Source organism: Pelobates fuscus, chromosome 2 (assembly GCF_036172605.1).
Source record: "Pelobates fuscus isolate aPelFus1 chromosome 2, aPelFus1.pri, whole genome shotgun sequence".
Taxonomy (NCBI): domain Eukaryota; kingdom Metazoa; phylum Chordata; class Amphibia; order Anura; family Pelobatidae; genus Pelobates; species Pelobates fuscus.
Genome location: NC_086318.1, coordinates 83,907,650 through 83,928,259, shown reverse-complemented (window position 1 = coordinate 83,928,259; position 20,610 = coordinate 83,907,650). Strand labels below are relative to the sequence as shown.

General features: G+C 39.0%; 1 protein-coding gene and 3 non-coding genes across 8 annotated transcripts in view; all 4 read right to left on the bottom strand.

The window, feature by feature from the left end:
* Positions 1 to 4,075: 4,075 nt before the first annotated feature.
* ATG16L1 (autophagy related 16 like 1) overlaps positions 4,076 to 20,610 on the bottom strand; it is a 32,219-nt gene continuing 15,684 nt past the window's right edge. The window contains exons 6-19 of one of the 5 annotated variants that reach the window (XM_063442362.1): positions 19,992 to 20,057; positions 19,539 to 19,622; positions 18,466 to 18,525; positions 17,379 to 17,423; positions 16,218 to 16,317; positions 15,304 to 15,409; positions 13,966 to 14,036; positions 13,713 to 13,784; positions 11,675 to 11,795; positions 8,143 to 8,248; positions 7,391 to 7,540; positions 6,918 to 6,965; positions 6,144 to 6,245; positions 4,076 to 4,438 (exon numbers count right to left, since the gene is read on the bottom strand). In XM_063442362.1, the coding sequence (XP_063298432.1) occupies positions 4,345 to 4,438; positions 6,144 to 6,245; positions 6,918 to 6,965; positions 7,391 to 7,540; positions 8,143 to 8,248; positions 11,675 to 11,795; positions 13,713 to 13,784; positions 13,966 to 14,036; positions 15,304 to 15,409; positions 16,218 to 16,317; positions 17,379 to 17,423; positions 18,466 to 18,525; positions 19,539 to 19,622; positions 19,992 to 20,057 (1,225 nt within the window). In that variant the 3' untranslated portion in view covers positions 4,076 to 4,344. The remainder of the gene's footprint in view (positions 4,439 to 6,143; positions 6,246 to 6,917; positions 6,966 to 7,390; positions 7,541 to 8,142; positions 8,249 to 11,674; positions 11,796 to 13,712; positions 13,785 to 13,965; positions 14,037 to 15,303; positions 15,410 to 16,217; positions 16,318 to 17,378; positions 17,424 to 18,465; positions 18,526 to 19,538; positions 19,623 to 19,991; positions 20,058 to 20,610) is intronic. The other 4 variants (XM_063442363.1, XM_063442364.1, XM_063442366.1 and 1 more) reach the window with 4 other exon arrangements.
* On the bottom strand, positions 13,388 to 13,654 carry LOC134593901 (small Cajal body-specific RNA 6). The gene has a single exon (XR_010090312.1). It is a non-coding gene; the product is annotated as a small Cajal body-specific RNA 6 (non-coding RNA).
* LOC134593902 (small Cajal body-specific RNA 6) lies at positions 14,145 to 14,435 on the bottom strand. Its single transcript, XR_010090313.1, has one exon. It is a non-coding gene; the product is annotated as a small Cajal body-specific RNA 6 (non-coding RNA).
* On the bottom strand, positions 15,769 to 16,036 carry LOC134593900 (small Cajal body-specific RNA 6). The gene has a single exon (XR_010090311.1). It is a non-coding gene; the product is annotated as a small Cajal body-specific RNA 6 (non-coding RNA).

Genomic DNA, 20,610 nt, shown 5'->3' with positions numbered 1-20,610 from the left:
CACACATAAGAAGATTTTGTAGTATGTTCATCCTAGAGCAGTTAAATAAAAAGTACATCTATACATTTTTTATTAAACATTCTAACGATGTATAGACAATATTTTATACTCTAAAAAGAGCACACGTTTTATTAGGCATGACCGATTCTCTTTAAGCTAGTGATATTCCACTATCTGGCGCATTACAAGGTACGGCCAAGTCAATGAATATCAGAGTTAGGGCTGTAAAATGAACATGAAACATCACATGATTTACTGTCAAGCTACAAATAGTTTGCCGCAACAAATACGGTTAGAAAACAGTTATTGTTATATAGACTGTTGCATAGAAAATATGCAATATATACGTGTTGAATTGATGGTATTTCCCTGGTGCAATTTTACAGTAATTACTTAACCCATTTTCAAATGGTTTAATACGAAAGCAGGTTTTTCTTCGTTCTGGCTATCACTGAAGTAGTTATTTCGCTTTAATAGAATTTTTAAATCATTGATCGGCTGAGTCAGCTTTCGCCTAGAAAAATCAGTGTTAAAAAGGATTAATCAAATTTCACAGGAGATGGAGTACCAGTAGGTTTATTTACAAGATGGCTTTTTACAAACAACCACAGTACAGAATAAATAAGAGCATAACCAGCATAGCACAGATTGATCCATTCAAACCAAACACCTATTAAGTGATATGCACTCATTCCATTAAAAGGGATGAACACTGCATTTGGCAAGCAGTGTTAAGTGAGGAAGTGGTGTATGGTCAAGTTAAGCAAACCTTTGTACACTACCAAATAAACCTTACAGTTGCAAGTCTTGTAAATAAAATAGCAGCTAGTTTTTTTTTTTCACATATTTACACGCATTTCATTAAATACTTTATAGACATTCACGAAGGTGACAATTAAGCAATGTGTGGTTTTGCTGTAACTTTATTGCTTCATAGAATGGTTATGTCACAAGGGTAGGAACGACTACCTCAAAGGAAAGGGATCAGAAAACAGAAATTGAAGCAGAAGTCAAGACAAATAGAAGAAATACATGTACCCATCTATTTTATATAGTTGCTCTCCCTTTGGCATTGAATGCGTTAAGTGTAAAATGTTGATACCAGGACATTGCCCTATAGACGATGCTGCGTAGTCTGCACTGATCGCCGCCATGGACACTTTAGATTTTTACTGTGTAAAGGCTGAATATGGGAAGATGTAATACAATATCTGCAGTGGCAAGGTTAGCCATTATTGTAGTCACAAAGATGTCCTAATGGACTATTTTTTCCACCTAAATATAATCACTAAATAGAACCAATTAGTTGTTTAACCCCTTAAGGACACATGACATGTGTGACATGTCATGATTCCCTTTTATTCCAGAAGTTTGGTCCTTAAGGGGTTAAATAAAGGGTCTCTTGGAAGAGAATGTAAATAGCTGACTGGTGTTATAGGTAGACTGAAGGGCACATTCAACATCATAACAATTGCACTAAAAAGACAGCTGCAGTTAAAGTTGTACCAGAAAATAGTTGGTGGCCGAAATTTGGGTTTAAAATGAGAATGACCATTATAAGGCACACTCCAAACACCATAACCACTACAGATTGCGGTAGTGTTCATGGTGCCAGCAGGGTCCTGGTGCCACCCCATATATAAAGTAGTCCAACAGTTTGGCAAGAGATAATTTAATGCTGTAACTGTGAATAAAGTCTACATATTGCACAGTGCTTACCAACTGTTTCACACATTTATTGCATTAGCTTATTTCCTTCATAACAAAACATGTTCACAAAGAGGGGGGGGGGGGAGAATAAGAGGGAAGAGAAAAAAAATAAAATATATATATATATATATATATATATATATACACGTTTAATAAAAAATGTAAAAAAAAAAACAAAAACATATTCTGTGTTTTAGTCCATCTTTAGTTCATTCAGGATTTTAAAGCAACTACCACCAGTCAGCTTCTGATGTAGCAATCTACTTCATTCTAAATTATAAGTGCAATGCTACATACAAGAACTAGGGTTTTTGTTTTTAAATGGGCACATGGAGGAAAGGTGGGGGGTTGAAGGGAGGATACATGTAAAGTGTTCAAAATTGCAATCCAGAGACCTCCAGTGGAGATCGCCTTACAATCACTTCTGTACAAACCTTGTCTGGTGTTTTAAGAAGGATTAGAGAAACGTTTGTATTGTGCCACTGTGTTCTAATGTTAAGAAAACCATAGTGTGCAGTCTATCATGTTTTGCAGGAACTTGCTTTGAAGGGGGAAAGGAGGGAAGTGAGGGGAGAATTCAAGATTACGGATTAAACAAGGCACATTATGCTAGCTTTTTAAAACTTCATGAGTTTTTTTCTACCTCTTTAACCCCTTAAGGACACATGACGTGCGACATGTCATGATTCCCTTTAATTCCAGAAGTTTGGTCCTTAAGGGGTTAAACTTCATATATTGGCACAAATCTAAAATAAAGACCAGTAGAAAAAGTCAATAATGCACACTGACCTCCATCCTCTTGCCAGAATTACAGAGAGTACATGCCAAGAGCCATACAGAGTAATGGTCTGAAACTATGGAGGTAACCGGTAAAAGTGCCCTGTCTAAACAAGTTGCTGCTATGCTCCATCAAGGATTTCCCAGCAACCAGTCATCCATGGACTATAAGTGTACATGCAGATGTTAAGACACCAGTCTTTTTAGATGTTTGGTGGAGGGGCAAAGAAAACAGAATTTGGGGCACAGTGCCTTAACTTGTGTATGTTCTCATACACACCTTAAGTATATAGTACAATAAGTGCTATACACGACAAAAGAGCCCTTAGAGGGCAGTTTATATAGTGATTCAATGGCCTCATTTATATTCTAGACAGATTAGACTTCACATGATCTAGATTATAAAATAGGACCAAAAAAAAAAAAAAATACAGATTTCTATTTAAAAGTCTAAACAAACAGATCTAAAAAAAATTATTCACCAATATAAAGTTCAGATCTCTATACTAGCTTTATAGAGAAAAAAAAAAGAAAAAAAAATTAAAAATCTAGTCAGCAGAGTGAGCAAATGGTTCACTCCTTAACAAGGCAAAAAATACTTTGCTGATTGCATCAAATTAAGGAAGTGGGACAGCAATAAGTCTGGAGAAAGCCTTCCTTCAAACACTTGCTTAATGTGTCGAAGAAATACATCTGAAGTGAAAGCAATGCTAGAAAATCGGAAGAAAAACTAAATCTGGAATCTTAATATTGGTTCTTTCATGCAAGTAATGTTCCAAAGCCATATATAAAAAAAAAGATAAAACAAAACACTCAACACACCCTACCAGTGAATGAACTTGCACCATTCAAGATTGAAACTAGTTTCCTCAACAACTTGCTAATTTCTTTTTCAAGCTGGGGGCATAGGGGACAATTTTCCATGGATTTTAGTTTCACTTAAATTTAAAGTTCTTAACTAGATTCTTATACAACGGTAGTGTGACACTATGTATGTAACTGCACTTTACCACTGAGGCTTAAAATTAGACCAACGCAAGGATGGTCCTCTTTCATATGTGTGCAGTGATATGTCTAAAGCTTGTTGAAAGAAAACTGCTAATAGCCCTCATCTTTATAGAACAAAGTTGGTTATATAAAAACAGATGCAGAGCTTTATAAAGTGGAGTATAGACTGAATGAGAGCCAGATCCATTGGAGTTGGGTAATAGTAACGTTTGATTACCAGCTGCAGATTTGGTTACATTTGAGTCACACATAGAAAGGATTATATTTTCTATATAGTGTGTGAATATAAGAGGGTGTGTCTAAGGTTTATTGTATTTGGGGTGGTGGACTTGGGGGATATCTGTACAACTCCATAGTAATACTAGAAGTTTTTAAATGTTTCAATAAATTGTCCTTTAATAACCTGGAACCCAATGAGTTGCCACACCTGCCTCATTTGCTTTGATGGAGGTTTCCTTCACTGACATCTAGTGTCACCACTTGTCCAACATGCTTAGCTGCTCTTTGAATTTGATGTGTGGGTCAGTAGGCTACCACTAATAGAGATAAAGTGAATAAGATTAATATTTTAGAGATCAGATAAGATTTGTAAAGTGCCTTTTTAATAAAATAATTAAATTCTTAAGAAATCTGATTGAAGAGTCTTTAAACTTTAGAATATTAAAATGTTAACCAACACCTTCCCCTCATGGTAACCACTATTCATGAGGTAATGGAAAGGCAACGGCTGGTCAGTATGCCACGTAATGTCCACATCAGAGTGCTTTAGACATGCTTGGCCTTGTAAGTCCACACTGCATGAAAATAAGCGTGGTCAGACGCTTAGGCTTCTTAGGAGCTTTATATAAATCATACGTCCGACCATAAAACTCCCCTGCCTCCCTTGTCCACGCTGACCACGTAAGTGCCAGAAGGAGACCATGCAACTGCATTTATAGAAGAGCTGCAAGAGAAAAGATGTGTTTGTTAGAATATCATGTCACTGCATTGACAGTTTTATAGCAAAATAATTCTATGTTAAACCATACATTGGGTGGCTTATGTCTCACTGTATTACTTATATCATGACTTAAAGGACCACTCTAGTGCCAGGAAAACACTTGTTTACCTGGCACTAGAGTGCCCTGAGGGTGCCCCCACCTGGCTCTGGAAAGGGGAAAAGGGTTAAAACTTACCTTTTTCCAGCGCTGGGCGGGGAGCTCTCCTCCTCCTCTCCGCCCCGTCGGCTGAATGCGCACGTGCGGCAAGAGCTGCGCGCATTCAGCCGGTCGCATAGGAAAGCATTTACAATGCTTTCCTATGGACGATTGCGTGCTCTCACTGATTTTCACAGTGAGAATCACGCAAGCGCCTCTAGCGGCTGTCAATGAGACAGTCACTAGAGGATTAGGGGGAAGGCTTAACCCATTCATAAACAGTTTCTCTAAAAAAAAAAAAATGGGTTAACCCTAGCTGGACCTGGCACCCAGACCACTTCATTAAGCTGAAGTGGTCTGGGTGCCTAGAGTGGTCCTTTAACGGTAAGATCCTTAACCCCTTAAGGACCAAACTTCTGGAATAAAAGGGAATCATGACATGTCACATGTCATGTGTCCTTAAGGGGTTAAAGGCAAAGACTAAGATGCTGGAGGGGTAGAACAACATGCATCATAAGTAAAGGCATGGGTCTATTACATAATGTTATGGATTCATCTTGGCAGGTTCCTACTTTTATGATGAATCACTGACTAGACCACTAGTTTTCAAACCAGTCCTCTAGGCATGCCTACCAATCCAGGATTTAGGGATTACCCTGTTGTGTCCAGGCGTTTGCTTTTTTTTACTGAAAAATTAAAACAAACCTGAACACAACAGGGTAATCCTTGAATCCTGGACTGTAAGGCAGGTCTTGAGGACTGGTTTGGAAACCACTGGACTAGACAATGCAAGGGAAAAGGCAACCACTGCAAGAGTACATGGAATATTCCCTTGCCTGCGAGGATACTCCAAGCTCAGCAAGAATGGCAGCACAGCCGACATCTGGACTTAAATAAGGCAGTCAAAAGAATAAGATGGGAAACCTGCAATTTTACAGAGGGTACTCCAAAGAGCATCTAATGTCCATTGTTGGGTATTGCAATACTATTAAAGGGACACTCCAGGCACCCAGACCACTTCTGTCCATTGGAGTGGTCTGGGTGCCAACTCCCACTACCTTTAACCCTGCAACTGTAATTATTGCAGTTTTCATAAACTGCAATAATTACCTTGCAGGGTTAACTCCTCTAGTGGCTGTCTACGTGACAGCCACTAGAGCACTTCTGTATCCAGCGTCGCTCAATTCCCCATAGGAAAGCATTGAAAAGTATTTAATGCTTTCCTATGGAGAGCTCTAATGCGCGTGCGCAGCATTGCTGCGCATGCACAATAGGTCTCCTCAGCCGGGATCAGTCTCGCCCACCGGTTGACGTAATGACTGGGAGGAGCGGCGGCAAGCAGAAACTGATTGTTTTCCTGGCACTGGAGTGTCCCTTTAATGGCACACTCCATACAGCACATAGAAACATAGAATGTGACTGCAGATAAGAACCAGTCGGCCCAATTTTCTAAATACTTTTATTAGCCCCTGGCCTTAAGTCTAAGAGGAAAAGTTTTTGTGTCATCTCTACCTGTGTTGCTTGCTAAGCATCTTCTCCACTTTACCAGTAATTACATTCCAGAAGTACAATGTGCCCTCAGCAGAGCCAGCAGTCACATAGGCACCATCAGAACTACAAGTAGAAGGTCAGAGAGACATTACATAGAATAGATTTAACACCCCACCCCTCCCCCCAAAAAATATATTTTTTCCAAGACATTTATTGGGCAGTGTTTAGAATACAATGCATTTGTAAAACATTTAAAACCGTGACACACAAATATTGCAAACCAGAGTTTAACCAACTATAAAATTACACTGCCCCAGAGAAAGCAAATAACATGGTCTAAAAACTTACACATGGGTGATGCATTGTTATAAGAACACACCAATCACCATAAGCACTGCAGCCTTTTATAGTGGTTATGGTGTCAGGAGTGTGCCAACGTCATCCTGGAATTATCTGACACGTCACAGAGACCTGCCAGAGAATCAGGTCTTTAACACGAGAAGTCAGACGTCGATGCGGGTGTTCTAAAGCTAAGAGCGTCAGCTGAGTACGCTCAGTCAATGAGAGTTCTTGCTTTAGACAAAATTCCCGACTTTACCAGCTCAAGATGAAGAACAGAGGCAGAGCAGGTGCCTAACTGTACTAAAATGGTTTGATATCAACTAGAGCAGGTTGCAGAGGTTTGTAATTATTGGAGTTTCCTATAATCCCATTACACGTTATAAACACCAAAACAAAAAATATTAAAAAGAGCAATATAACACAAGAATCACAAGAGTGCAGAATGTTCATCACCTAAAAATGGCTCTGGTCCAGTCCGATCCACACTTGAAACCCTGAGCACTGAAAAGGAAAAAAGAAAAGTTACACACTTTATTGCTTAATCCAGTGCCTTGTTTAATCATTAAAATCCTTACTGTGACAACTAAGGAACCACAAACTAGAGGTAAAAGGTCTGGAAGCTCATATGACAAACAATATTAATTGAGACCATCCACCCACATGACATGCCTTCGCACCTACACCAATAAACAAACTCTATACATCTGACCTGTGTATTTGGCACAAAGTAGTAGATGTTAAATAAAAACATATGAAGCATCGTATATAGCTAACCCTTCACACCAAGTCTACTGAGGGAATATTTGGCCAAAAGTCCTGCACTTTATTCTGTGGCTGGCGACCTCAAAATATTGAGCAATGCGAGATAAGCCACTGATGGTAAAACCCAATCCAAATATACTTCGTGATATTGTTCGCCATCTCACCTAAAAGTCTGACGGACAGCACAGGCACGTAGGTCAATGATCTTGATGAAGTCATCACGGGAACAGCTAAGGAGCTCTGTCCGATCAGGATTTAAATCAAGAGCCGTGATTCTGCCTTGTAACTCCAACTCTCGCACTACAGTCTCTGTTCTACAAAATAAACCACAGAACGATCAAGGCCAGTCATGTTTTATTAAATAAGTGGGACGTGCAAATGAAAAGATTAGCTAAAAAGAGACTTGCTATGATTGAAGACGTCTTGCCAAATCCCCAAAAGATTTTAAGTTGTACCATAACCTTGTGCTTTATCATTGTGAAAAGTTATCCAGACTGGCAAAGCACTTGTGAATGCAATTGCAAGAAATTGCACACAAAATGACATCCTATGGTATATGTACCCCACCGAACAGTGACTTGCTAGGCATTACCTCCCTGACAATTTCTCAGTAATAAAGAATAAAGTTATGCCCCAAAACTAACCATTATTGCCACTTGTAGATTGGTTGAAGATACTGCAGTATTCTGAGAAGCTCATTAGGAGTTAGTGTCTGGCAAAATCTGGCAGTAATAGCGGTAAATAAAAACCAACATTTTAGCCAGAAACCATTACCTTCTAGTATATTGTAATGTAGTATATAAAAATGACAAATGTTATTGTCATAAGATTAGAACAGGTCTTTCATACAAAGCCCACCCACTTCAGTGTTAAATATCTGCAATACCAAAATTAGGGTTTGGTATAGGATACTTGCCTTATATCCCAAAATCGAACTTTTTTATCAAAGTGGCCACTCATCACGCATTGTTCAGTACAAACAATATCATTACAGCTTGAACCAGCAAACACAGTCTTAATACCTGAAAAGTGAAGAGGGAAAAACCCATTACTGCCCCTTCAAAGATGTGCAAAGGAGTAAACAGACAGAGGCGATGGGACAGTTAGTTTTTTAATACAAACAAGGAGACATGTAGCAGTTAAACTTAGATTTGTAGCTGGGGCTCCTAAATACTGGAAATTCTAGAACAGCACACAGTGTTCCTATGATTACTGGCCAAGATCGGATAAATAATGCACACATTCAATTCCCCATTACATGAACTGAAGGCCAGGGGTCAGGCTGTATATTCCTTGAGATCAGCTGTTCTTGTGAAACTGGGCTCTCTGTTTAATGCAAAATCAATGACACAAACTACTCTTAATCACTTCAATAATCTGTAGAGGTTATGGTGATAAAAGGCCTTGAAGCATTAACCATATCCAGTTTGCTAACCAGTCTTAATCCAAATAAGTTGGTTGAAAAAAAAAAAAAAAAACACACCACGACAGACAAAATCTACCATACCTAGACACAGATGTCAACAGAATCTCATTTTTTGTAACGGTTGAAGGGACACTATATGCACCTAGACCACATCAGCTCAATTAAGTGGTCTGGATGCAATGCATGCCCCTGTCAGTTTAACCCTGCAATAGTAATTATTGCAGTTATTAATAAACTGCAATTTTTACCTTTATGGGCTAACCACCTCTACCAGACAGCCACTAGAGGTGCTTCCAGCGTCAGCTGAAACTCCATAGAAAGTATGGATTCAATGCCATGCATGCGGTGTCGCGAAGAAGGAGGGGAAACTGAGCAGCAATGGATATCAGGTAAGTGACACAGGGGAGGGTGGGCACACTAGTGCTAGGAATACAACTTTGTAAAAATTATAGGCAAGAAATACAAAGATGCCTCTTTGGAAGGGACTACAGAAAAGCATAAATTGAGGAGCACCTCTTAAAATCAATGCTGCCATGACAATAGCCTGTTACATTGCTTTAATTTATTACAAAAAGACCGACTTGCGGCTCACTACTTGTAATATGTAATGCGTAAAAATACGAGGCCCTAATTGGGTGAGGGGGAAATAGACCAAACATCTTCTCACACTCAGAGCACTCCAAGTCAAATTGCACCTTGTGGGAAGGCTTTATAAGGCTTTTCAGAGCCCACCCCTGATTAAGATTGATTTTTATTTCCCGTCTAGATTTTTTCAAAAATCGGGTCCTTTATTTTGTTAGTGCGTCTTGCTTTATGGATTATTTGGCCCTGGTTAGGTGGAGATAGGGTATTTATTTTTACAATTAATCCCCAATGGGTGGTGACCCATTGTTGTCCCCCTTGTCACACTTAGGGAGTCGGTGGGGCAGACTATGTCCCCCTTTATCTTAGGGCCCCACCACTAGGCAGAGGAGACATGGGGCCAAGGAAAAGGGAGGGTGGGGAGGAGGAGAAGAGAAGACCGAAAACAGGGAAGACAATAGGACCCGCTAATTATTTAAGGCCCTCACCCACTGCTTATGGGCAGGAGGGAGATTTTAATCTAAGTCTTTTTATATGTTGTATTAATAAAAAGTTAGACATTTCGCCTGCACCCTAGTCTATAGGACAAGACATTCAGCCACAGTGAATGGAGTGGACGCAAGAACACATTAGGAGGGAGAGCAAGTACGATGGGAAAAACTGACACAAAAAGGAGCAGACTTAAACGTCTCATTGGGACAAAGAAAGTCAAGTGTAGGAAAAAATGCACAAGACAGTGTAGTCTCTACTATACATCTTTCTTTTTATAAAGAAAACAAGAGCAGAAAATAAGAAACAACAGATGAGAGTGTAAGAGGAAGCAACTGGGAACCGGTATGTTTGGTGGGAAAAGTGCGGCTTTAAAGTAGTTTGCACATCTACTGCTCATGTTAAAATATGTAGGACCTGGCGATGTTAAGCCACTCCACTGCCCATTTAAAAATAAAAACCACACTAGACAATGTAAGAAATCAACTGATATTTCCCTTTCAATAAGAGTACTTTGATCTTTGCCTAATTAAAATATGGTATATAAAACTTTAATTAAAAAAAAAATGTAATAATGAGACAACGTAAAGTAAGTTTTATAGGATTCCAAAAATACCATTTATGCATTTATATTTTTAATTCTGGCAAAATACTCAATTTTCAGACAAATGCAGAAAAAAAAGGCACAAAAATGGAAATCAGCTTTTTTTTTTTATTTAACAGTTTGCACATGGAGCACATAGGTTCAGATAATTTTTTATTTTGACAATTCTGTAAACTTGGACAAAAAGTCTCTCAAAGAGACACTCACTATGTACTATAGATACACACACGAGTTATGCCCAGGAAGCAATGTAAGTGCAGAATCTTCCACTATATTCATACTATTCTAGAGCGAGGAATTCTTAGAATATTTCTACCTCCTGAGCATATTTAGCATTACCCATCCCAGATTAGTTCTGTGTCCCTTGATGGCTTCTGATGCCAATTGCTAAAAACTTTGCTATGCATTTTTAAATGCCAACACAACCCGTTCCCCAATTTATGCCAGGTAGGCTCCAGTTGCGTTTCTCTTGCCTAGTTATTAAAACCCATTGTGTAGATGCTACCGTACAGTCCTCGCTTTCTCACCATCTACACAAAGCAATCATCTTCAAGTCAGAAATCATACACAATTTCCAAGCACGTATTCATAAATGGAACCAAATCCAATATGGAGCTAGGCAAAAACCAGTCACCATCACAATATCAGAATTGGCATGAAAAATAAATAAAAGCAAAATTTAAATATCAAACAGTCTGTGTTCCTGCAACTACATGTAAGCATAGTATATGATCCTCTCCCAGGTCTTTCAGAAAAACATGCTGTTACCACTCCCCAGGTTTCATAGTTATCAAGAACAGAATGGGGCATACAAGACAATCAGATGTGTTAAGCGTATAACAAAAGGTAAAGCAAATTATGCAAATGTCATTATCCAAATGATAATTCCCTGTGTACCCAGGCTGCTTTCTGGAGATTTAAGGCCTCTACATTTATATTTTGTCACCAACAGCTATAGTATAGCTGTTATAATCATAAGATCTATGTTCAATAGGTCATTGTGGGTACACAGTGACATTGCTGTGTATTAGAATGACAAATTACACCTGAACTGGCACCAACATCAAAGCACAATAACTGCCTAGAAGCACCTTTCATCATAACTTCTGCTACAATATTTTGTTGCACGCACTGCAATCATTTCCTTACACACGATAGGCAAAGGTTTTGGTGGGCAACATTCTCATAGCAAAGCTACAATATAAAATAGTTTGATAAATTCCCATGTAAACCAAAAAGGAAGAAAATCAAGGGGGGAGGGAAAGGGAAAAAAACAGCCTGTTGACACTCCTCATCCATGTTTAGCAGATCTATAATAGTGTGATCTTGAACAGGAGGTTCCCTTACAGACTTTGCTGCGCAGATCCCAGAGTTTCAGTGTCCTGTCATGACTCCCAGAAACAATCCGTGCATTATCCAATAAGAATTTGGCAGACAGAACCTTTCCGCTATGCCCAGTCAGGGTGTGCTGCAACAAGAAAGAAAACCATACGTCTTACACCAGGTAAACTAGCAATCACAGAGAATCTTTTTTTTAATTGTATTTTACAACACCAAGCACCAAAACAACTTTTGCTTATTGAAGTGGTTTTGGGGTTTCGATCAGGACTTGCACCAAGGGTATTGAAAGGAGCAGAAAACCTGGAGTTTGAGCACAAAAATATTTGTTGATCTCTTCCTAAAGCACCATCCCTCCCCAATTCCACTACTTACTACACCTCTTGACACAAAGGTCTCTCCAGGGGAGGGCTGGCAGCCCTAGGCGCAAATCCAGTCGTCAAGCAGCCCATTGCACCAAGAGGAGAGTAAAACACCTTTCCCATGTGATTGAAAGGGTGGGTCAGTCACAAACCCACACACACCCAAACCTTTTAAGCCAGTATACAGGGGCTGTGGTGTTGGTGATATGGGTTGAAGTTGGGGGAGACTAGCTGTAGTGGGGATATTATGGTAACCAATGGAAATGCTCTGGACTGTGGTCTAAAACCAGAGGGCAAGTGCTGTGCATAGACCCCCAGTTCTCAGGAATTGGGACTGAAATATTCCAAGATCCATGGCTTTTCGAGGGCCCACTGTTTTAGCCAGAGTCAGTCCCCGGCTACTGATGCCCTGGAGACTCCCTGCCATTTAGGCGTTAAAGCCATTTTTCTGTCACTATAGGTTTCTAAAGCGCCCCCCTCAGCCACTTTCCTGAATCCAACACCGATGTCCCTCGGCGCTGGGTCAGGCTCCACCCATGCTCTCAGCAATGGCGCACTAGCATTAGGATATCCCCATTGGAAAGCATCAGTTATTTTCTATAGGGAGAATCTGACGCTGGAGGTGCTCATGCAGAGCGTGAGGACGTCCAGCGTCAGATAATGGACCAAAAGTCAGTTTCAATTCCAGAGGCCCTCTAGTGGCTGCCTGGTAGACAACCATTGAAGGCAGACTTAGAGCTGCAACGTAAACTTCACAGTTCTCTGGAACTGCAATAGGGACATAGCATTTATCTGAAGTAGTTTGGGTGCCTACAGAGTCCCTTTAAGTTACTTTATTTATGCTGCTCTTGCCACAACTTCCCTGTCCGAGACTCACATAGCCTCCTTAACACACTGAAAAGAAAAAAAAAAAAAATTATTTAAGCGTTCCTTACTGCACAGGTTTAACCTAGAATATCTTGTGTCATGCACTGTTAATAGCTGGCTAGAGCCAGCAACAGCCTCCAATGTGGGACTAAAGCTCAACTGACAGAAGGAAATAAGAAACTGTAAAGTAAACACTTGGCTGTAGTAGCCAATTGAAAAAAAAAAAATTCCAAGGAGGCCAAGTGAGCCAAGGCTCACCAATGAGGGCTGCATTAACAAAGTGATTTAACTCCCAAAAGTCAGAATTAAGCATTGCAACTGTAGAGGTATGATCTATACATTAAACAAAAGTTGTTTTGGTGCTTAAAAGTGCCTAACTTTATTAACGGATTGCTATTTATTTATCTTATGATAAAGGCTTTTATTATACAGACATGGTTGCCAGTTCGCTTACAAAAGGAAATTGAGCCACTGCTGATTGTTAAACAAACGAAGTCTCAGCACGAAAATATTTCATACACTGAATCCATTACACCTTAGACTCCTTCTCAAGTGATTATGTTGGAAGACCATCATAGTCTCACCTCTCCACTCTTCAAGAGAAGTGGCTATGAGAGATATTCCGAATGTGTCAGCAACTTCGTTATCCAATCAACTGCACATCTTTAAGCAGGATGGGGTGAACAGCGATATTGCTGGGAGCTAGTTTGGTGTAAGAGGGAAACCTTGCAATCAGACCTTTTACTCATCATCATTGACTTCTTGCAGGACAAAATCTACTAATGAGCTCAAATTCCAAACAAACAGATCCTGCTTACCCGCAGCCTGAAGTCATCCACTGTCCAGATTCTACTGGCAAAGTCATTGGAAGCAGCAAGAAGGTAAGAGCCCTAAAGACAAATTCAAAAGGATTGGAATTGTAAGTACATACTATAGCATTCACTAGCTCTGGTCTGCTGATACTCAAGCCTGCAACGATATGGACTAGGCTACGGTCACCTTGCCGAAGTTGTGTTCCCCCCCACCCATTTTTTTTAAATATTAAAAAAAATATATATTAAGGATACTTACAGCACTGTCAAATTCTATGCTGGTGATCCCTGCATTGCTACCAGTAAGAGAACCTTTTGTCTCACATTTATCTGTAGAAAGAGTGAAGGAACAAAATTTTATTTTAGAAAACTAATACAATTCTGTCTTCATTTTCCTTAGCTCATGCTTAAATTGAGCAAAATGAAAGTATACATAGAGGTCTCAGCTTGAAAACTTTTGATCATGAACTGTATTGTACATTGTCCAGTTCCCCGACCTAGGTCTCCACCTTTAGGGTAAATGTTGGATGCGTTTTAATCCATGTATCCTTAGATTTATGAATACATGGAAATGTGAATAATCCAATAATATCAGCAGCTTTTGGAATGCATTATGGTATAAACTTTATCATAATGCAAAGGAAAAAAAAAAAAAAAAAACCTGCTGGGAGCCTTCAGTGTCGGGGAGGACAACAGTGCAGTCATACCTTTTACTAATCATCATTGACCTCAACAGAAAAGCAGAGGAGATAAATACAAAGGGTGGCTCCTGATCCAGTTTGGAAATGGAAACTCCAGTTTTTACAGACTACAGCTGCAATCAACAAGGTGAATATAATTTTAATAACTAGTAAAATTCAATTAAAATCAAGTTTAAATGCAAGGACTTGCTGGTTATTATAATCTTCACTATTGGCAACCAGATTAAAGGTTTCAAAAGATATATCAAGTGATTTGTTATCTACCATTGTCATAAGAAAGACAATGATTCTAAGATTAAGTACAGTTAAATAGGCCAATTTGTTTAGTGAGTATTTTAAAAAGCAGGATTATGGTCTCTAAGCTTTAGATTTAGAAGTTAAGGGAGTTATTTATGCAGAAACACGTTCACTTGGATTAATGTAATTTACCAAAATGTAAATATGGCATGAATAAACAGCCGCATAAAACATAACCAATGCTCATTTAATGCTGAATAAGCTATGGGCTATATGGATCTTAGATTTGACCTCCAAAAGCATTTTATGAAAAAAAAATAAATAAAAATTAAATTCTTCTAAATACATTTTTCTTTATTCACCATGGCTAATCAAATCACCTGTTGATCTGGATTAATTCAAGAGTGGTTCCATGGTGGGACTAGAGGTCTTAATATGAACAGCAAACAAGTTTCAAAAGATTTTAACGTTAAAAAAAGAAAAAAAAAAAAAAAAGAAACCACAATCCACCAAGCTAAATCATAGCTAGTGATATGGTACTGCTAATAGATGTAGTACAGGATATGAAAGCAACAGCATCTGCCATTGGTAACAATTTTGCATTTCCTTACTTAAATCAAACATGCAATATGTATTATTCCGGTCAGCAAAGAAATTACCTCCAATCACTTCCCAAAGTCTCACCCTCCGGTCCATCCCCCCTGTTGCTAGTAGACGGGACCCTGGACTAAATTTTACAGCATTCACTTCACCATCGTGTGCATCCTAAGAGTGCAAGGGCGAAGAAGAGGGAGTTGAAAGAAGAAAAAAAAAAAAAAAAAAAAAAAAACACAAAGAAAGAAATTTAGAGTGAATAATTTTGAGCCATATTTCCATATTTAACAGTACAGCTTCTCAGTGGCCAATGGTATAATATTGTTTTTCAAATACTGTAGTCAGTAGCGGAATCAGGGGTGACAAAAAGTTAAGACTCCCCAACTACAGCTTCCATGACAGCTGTTACGGTTCGTGAAGTTCTACCTTTCAGCCACCCTGATCTAGATCAGTTTACTCAACCCTCACACTAGCATAGGAAATCCCTTTTTTGTTTTGAAGCTTAAAAATGTGTCCTGTGATTTAGAAGAGGTCTCAGCTTGAAAACTTGAGATCATACACTGCCTGTATTTCTTCCCATACCCAAACTCCTTATGCTTTAAGAATTGTAGGATATCACCACACCCACAGAATGATTCTTGAAAATGCAGGTTGAAGAGCATCCAGATGTGTCAGTAGATTATCAAGCCACTCAGAGCAATGCTAGAACTCAGTGGAAGAAAGACAATCTGCTGGGAGTTTGTTGGGTTTAAGGGAGGAATGCAGTGCATTCAGACCTTTTACTAATCATCAATGACCTCAGAACAACATAAATGAAAAGTGAATGTTCCATTGAGGGGAAACATTTCTAAATGTATTGCGTGCAGTGCTTAGCAACGATAGTTTTGTGGAGTATTTAATTCAAGATGTCTACAATTTGTATACATATAGAAAATCCAAAATAAATGTAACAGTTAAACCAGGCATAGGCAATACTTACAAATGAGTGAACAGCCATAGAAGGAACTCTTACTTCCCTGCTTCCACCGCTATGAGCATCATTGCAATCTGGTGAAGATGGGATTGATATCGACCGTCTCCTGAAGGGAAATGGAATTTTATAATTAAAAATAAAGAAAACCACCAAACAACCCTAGAAACCTCTGTGAGAAAAAAAAAAAAATGAAAACCAATCTACTCTGCATATAATTGATCTTCACCAGATTAAACAGATTTCAGAAAAAAAACAGTGAAGGCTTCCTAGGAACATACAATGTCATATTCTCTGATAACAGACCATGCAGCAGTGATGGGGTCTAAGCACTATAAAAACTTTGCATTATTGCAAGTAATATCCTGCACCCATTGTGAAGAATAAATAAATTTGCTGAAAATACAAGTCAGTCCCAGAGGTAAATGGACAGAGGTAAAATTGTGATTAGTTAATACAGTGTTTCCACTCATTCTATGCATTACAGGTTTTTGTGAAAGAGCAGAATGAGAAGCTCATGATTGGTGGAGCTACTTCATGATGAGAGAGGGTTAAAAAGACAGTCATTCTTTGACTTGTGGAATTTCAGGACATTGGAAGAAAAAAGTATGTTTTTCATTGTCTATACAACGTACCATAAAACTGGTTATTTTACTTAGAGTTCCTTTAAAAATGGACATTTAGTGATGACAAAAAATAATTAGCTCTAGTAAATAAATGACAGGTAACCTTCACTGAGTTGTCCAATTCGAAACATGTATTAAAAAATAAAAACCTCAACACAAAGAAACCACATACACAACACCAAGAAAACAAGCTGCCTTCCTGCTATAAACTGAAGAACATTAAAAGTTCATTTTCAGGCTTTAAATTAACAAGAAAATACTGATATTTCTGTTATGCCATACCACAGCTTAAAACATGGAATAAGAATCCATAATTATATATTTTTTAGATTAAAAGGCAAAGATTTTAAAAAGGGAAACAATCCACAATGATGTACAGATGTGACCTAAAGTAAAAAGATGTTGTCTTGAGTTGATCCCCTATTTAAAATCATGCCCAGGTTCTAGCGGGATGCGATTAAAAAGATCCCAGGAGGGGATTGGTACCAATGCTCTGCAGATTACATGAAACAGGAAAGCAAGGATTGAGGAAAGGAAACATCACCTGGCAGTATCTGAACGATGACCCAAGAGGGGAGACTCTGACAAACTGCAGGGGGGAGTTCAGCGAAGCATAGGGAGAGCAAGGAGAGATGTACAAGAAACAAAAACAGGATAATCATATTAACCCCATGGCAGAAATATAGCAACACACACAGCTACCCAGTACATTACCAGAGGTGTTAAAAATAAGAGCTAAAGTCCAAGCCTTAAAAAGTGGTTAAGTACTCTAAAGAACAACATGCACTAGAACTTATTTAGCTTCGGATTGGAGATAGAAGTCAGGAAATGCCTGCTCTTCATGGTTTCCTATCAAGTGTTATAGGAAAAATAAAGCAACTTAGTGGTTCTGGGAGCATACTAAACATACATATATATGTAATGAATTAAAGAATTGCCACAAAATGTGTGGGTTCCTTGTCCTTGAAGTGTGGCTGCCACTGGTCTCAAGCAGGGTGGGAGGGGACATGTGTGCCCTGATGTGGCACCACGCATTTAAGCTTCCTGCATTTGTTTCAAATCCAGCTAGTTTACAGTGTGTGCAGAGAGCTCTAAGCAAAAGAGACCGAGACACTATTTTGCACTGCAGAGCTGGTGCCATAATGTACTGTTTCTATGGACACAAGTTTCTGTAAAGTGTAGTTCAACTGTCAGATTTCTACTGCAGACAGCTGAACAAGTTTCAGAAACCTAGGCCATGACAACATACCACAGTAGTATTGCAGCAAGAGGAAACTCAGCAAGTTGCTAGGAATAGAAAGGTTGGGCTTATGGAGAAATTTCTAACCGTGAAGAAAGTAATGAGAAAAATAAACCAAAAACACAACAACTCAGACATCCAGCACCAAATGTAACCCAGCAGACACATGGACCTAATAAAGTTACCTGGAGTATCCCTTTATCAGAAGCCTACTCCCTACATGTAGCCATGACTGTGCAATATTTGAAGAGGTCAGCTTAAATCCCAGTACAAAGATGGACATCAATATGTTCTCTTTAAAATAACACATTAACAGTCACCACGTACACTTATGTCAAACTGTCTAATACTGGTGACATACGAAGACTAAACAAGGAAACTAAAGACCTACCCGAAGATATTAGTGATAGAATCCAGGAGGCCTCCTACGGCGGGCTGAGAGTGTCTCTTACTAGAGGGAGAGGGAGGACAGGAGTAAGCCAGGTGTTCGGAAGAATCCATCACCAACACAGAAGAGCAGCAGAGTATAGATGAAAGACCCATCACCATAAGACACCTGTGTCCGAAAGGGCCCTCCAGTTGTTTGACTGCAACTCACAATTCTCCATTTGAGAATTTAGTACAACAACATAAGCCAGACATGCAATCCCCTTAAAACAGCAGCAAGTGTGTTCAAAGAAGAAACACTTCAACCCAAATGTAATCTATGAGAAGTGTACCAAACTAAAACCAGGACAAAAAGATTATAACACATTTAACCTAAATGGATCTGACATGGACAATGGAGGGAACCAGCATAGTATGCTTTTAAAACCTCACTGATAACAGCAGTCTTTTTTTAGAGATCAAATCATCAATAAGAATAAGCTTGGGTTAGTCTAAAGTTGGAAGTTGCCAAAAAGCAGCATGACCCAGTTATAGGGCTACGGAATTTGTTTGCGCTATATAAATTGCAATAATAATAGTGGAGCTTTACAGTGATCTTTTGTCCTCCATTGTTCTTGAGTCTTTGATATTTAAAATGCAGTACAAATTTATAAGAGAGTGGAGCATTCACCAGTAAAATAAAAAACCCACAAAACAAAACCACACATACCCTTTTCTTTTATCATGACACAGATCAAATCAACCCAATAGTAACCCACCTTCAGAACTCCAGCTTTTGCAGAATGCAGATCCTATCAATATGGATCAGCAAGATTGACATTTTAGTTCTGCAAAAGCTGGGGGCATTAAAAAGGTGTGCCCAGTGTGTGTATACACATACACCCAACGTCAGAAGTACATCACAGAAAAGCTTAATAAAGTTAGAAAAAGATTCCCATATTAAAATAGTTCATCCAATTAAGAAAACACCCAATGTGCCTTGCACGGAATATTTGCAATGTAAAATGAACACATCCAAGCCTCTAAACAGAACAGATATATCCCCATACCGTGCGTGCAAGACATGACTATGCTCACCTTGATGTCCTGCCCATTGCTGGTACAGCTGTATTGTCCCCAGATGGATCTGCATTATCAGGCAGCACCTCTATATCATCATCTCTGAAATGAGCAAACCTCCAACATGAAACCAGCCAATCCCAAAACAGGCTATTAACACAGACTGTTCCCCTCCCACCGCATTGTGAAAAACAATAGGTACAGATACTCAACAGGAAAACAAAATGCAAATCTACTTCACACAATAGAAATGGAAAAGAGTAAATTATACTGTATTGCATTTCAATATACTGGCACAATGCTAAATAAGATCAGAACCAGACGTGGTCCTTGGATGTAAACAAAACCAAGTTTGACGAAAAGCAGTAAGTTTATTAAAGTATCCAATGGCAAGATCCAAAAGACAAAAACAGCACATGCACTTATGGACTGAATATGCCAAACATGAGGGGCATTGAGAACAGTACTCACTGATCTACAGGCAAAGGTTCCTTGGCAGCATCAGCCAGTTCTTTTTGCAGTTTCTGCTGGCGCCTCCTGAATAGATAAAGCAGATGGGTCATACACTATATACTGCATATGGAGCTCTTGGGTACGGAAGCTTTACGTTTCACAGCTAAAATGGCACTGCATGCAAAACCACCAGAATCAACATGTGAATACCGCAAGATGCAGAAATCAATAAGTAGAACTCATGACTATTTAACAAATACCAAAAGAACTCTGAGAATGGGCAAAAGCTTAGAAAAACTCAGTAAATTGCCTTTTGATTAGTCGGCTCTGTAAAACTGTTTTGCTCGTGTGAGTAGTTCCCTCTCAAGTCTCAAAATGTTTTTGCCAATTTGTGGCATTACAGAGAACCTATACCATTTGCATATCAGATGGACAATAAGAGGCAATCCAGAACCAAAAATCGGTTGTGCCTTCTCATATTCTCTATTTGCAGGCATTTTGGTTCTAGACAGCCATTATTAGTCAGCCAGCATGCAAATTGTGTAGGTTCTCTCTGTAATGCCACAAATTAGCAAAAACATTTGAGACCTGAGTGGGGACTAACCGAAGGGCAGGCGGAGTTTCTCTAAAAAAAAAA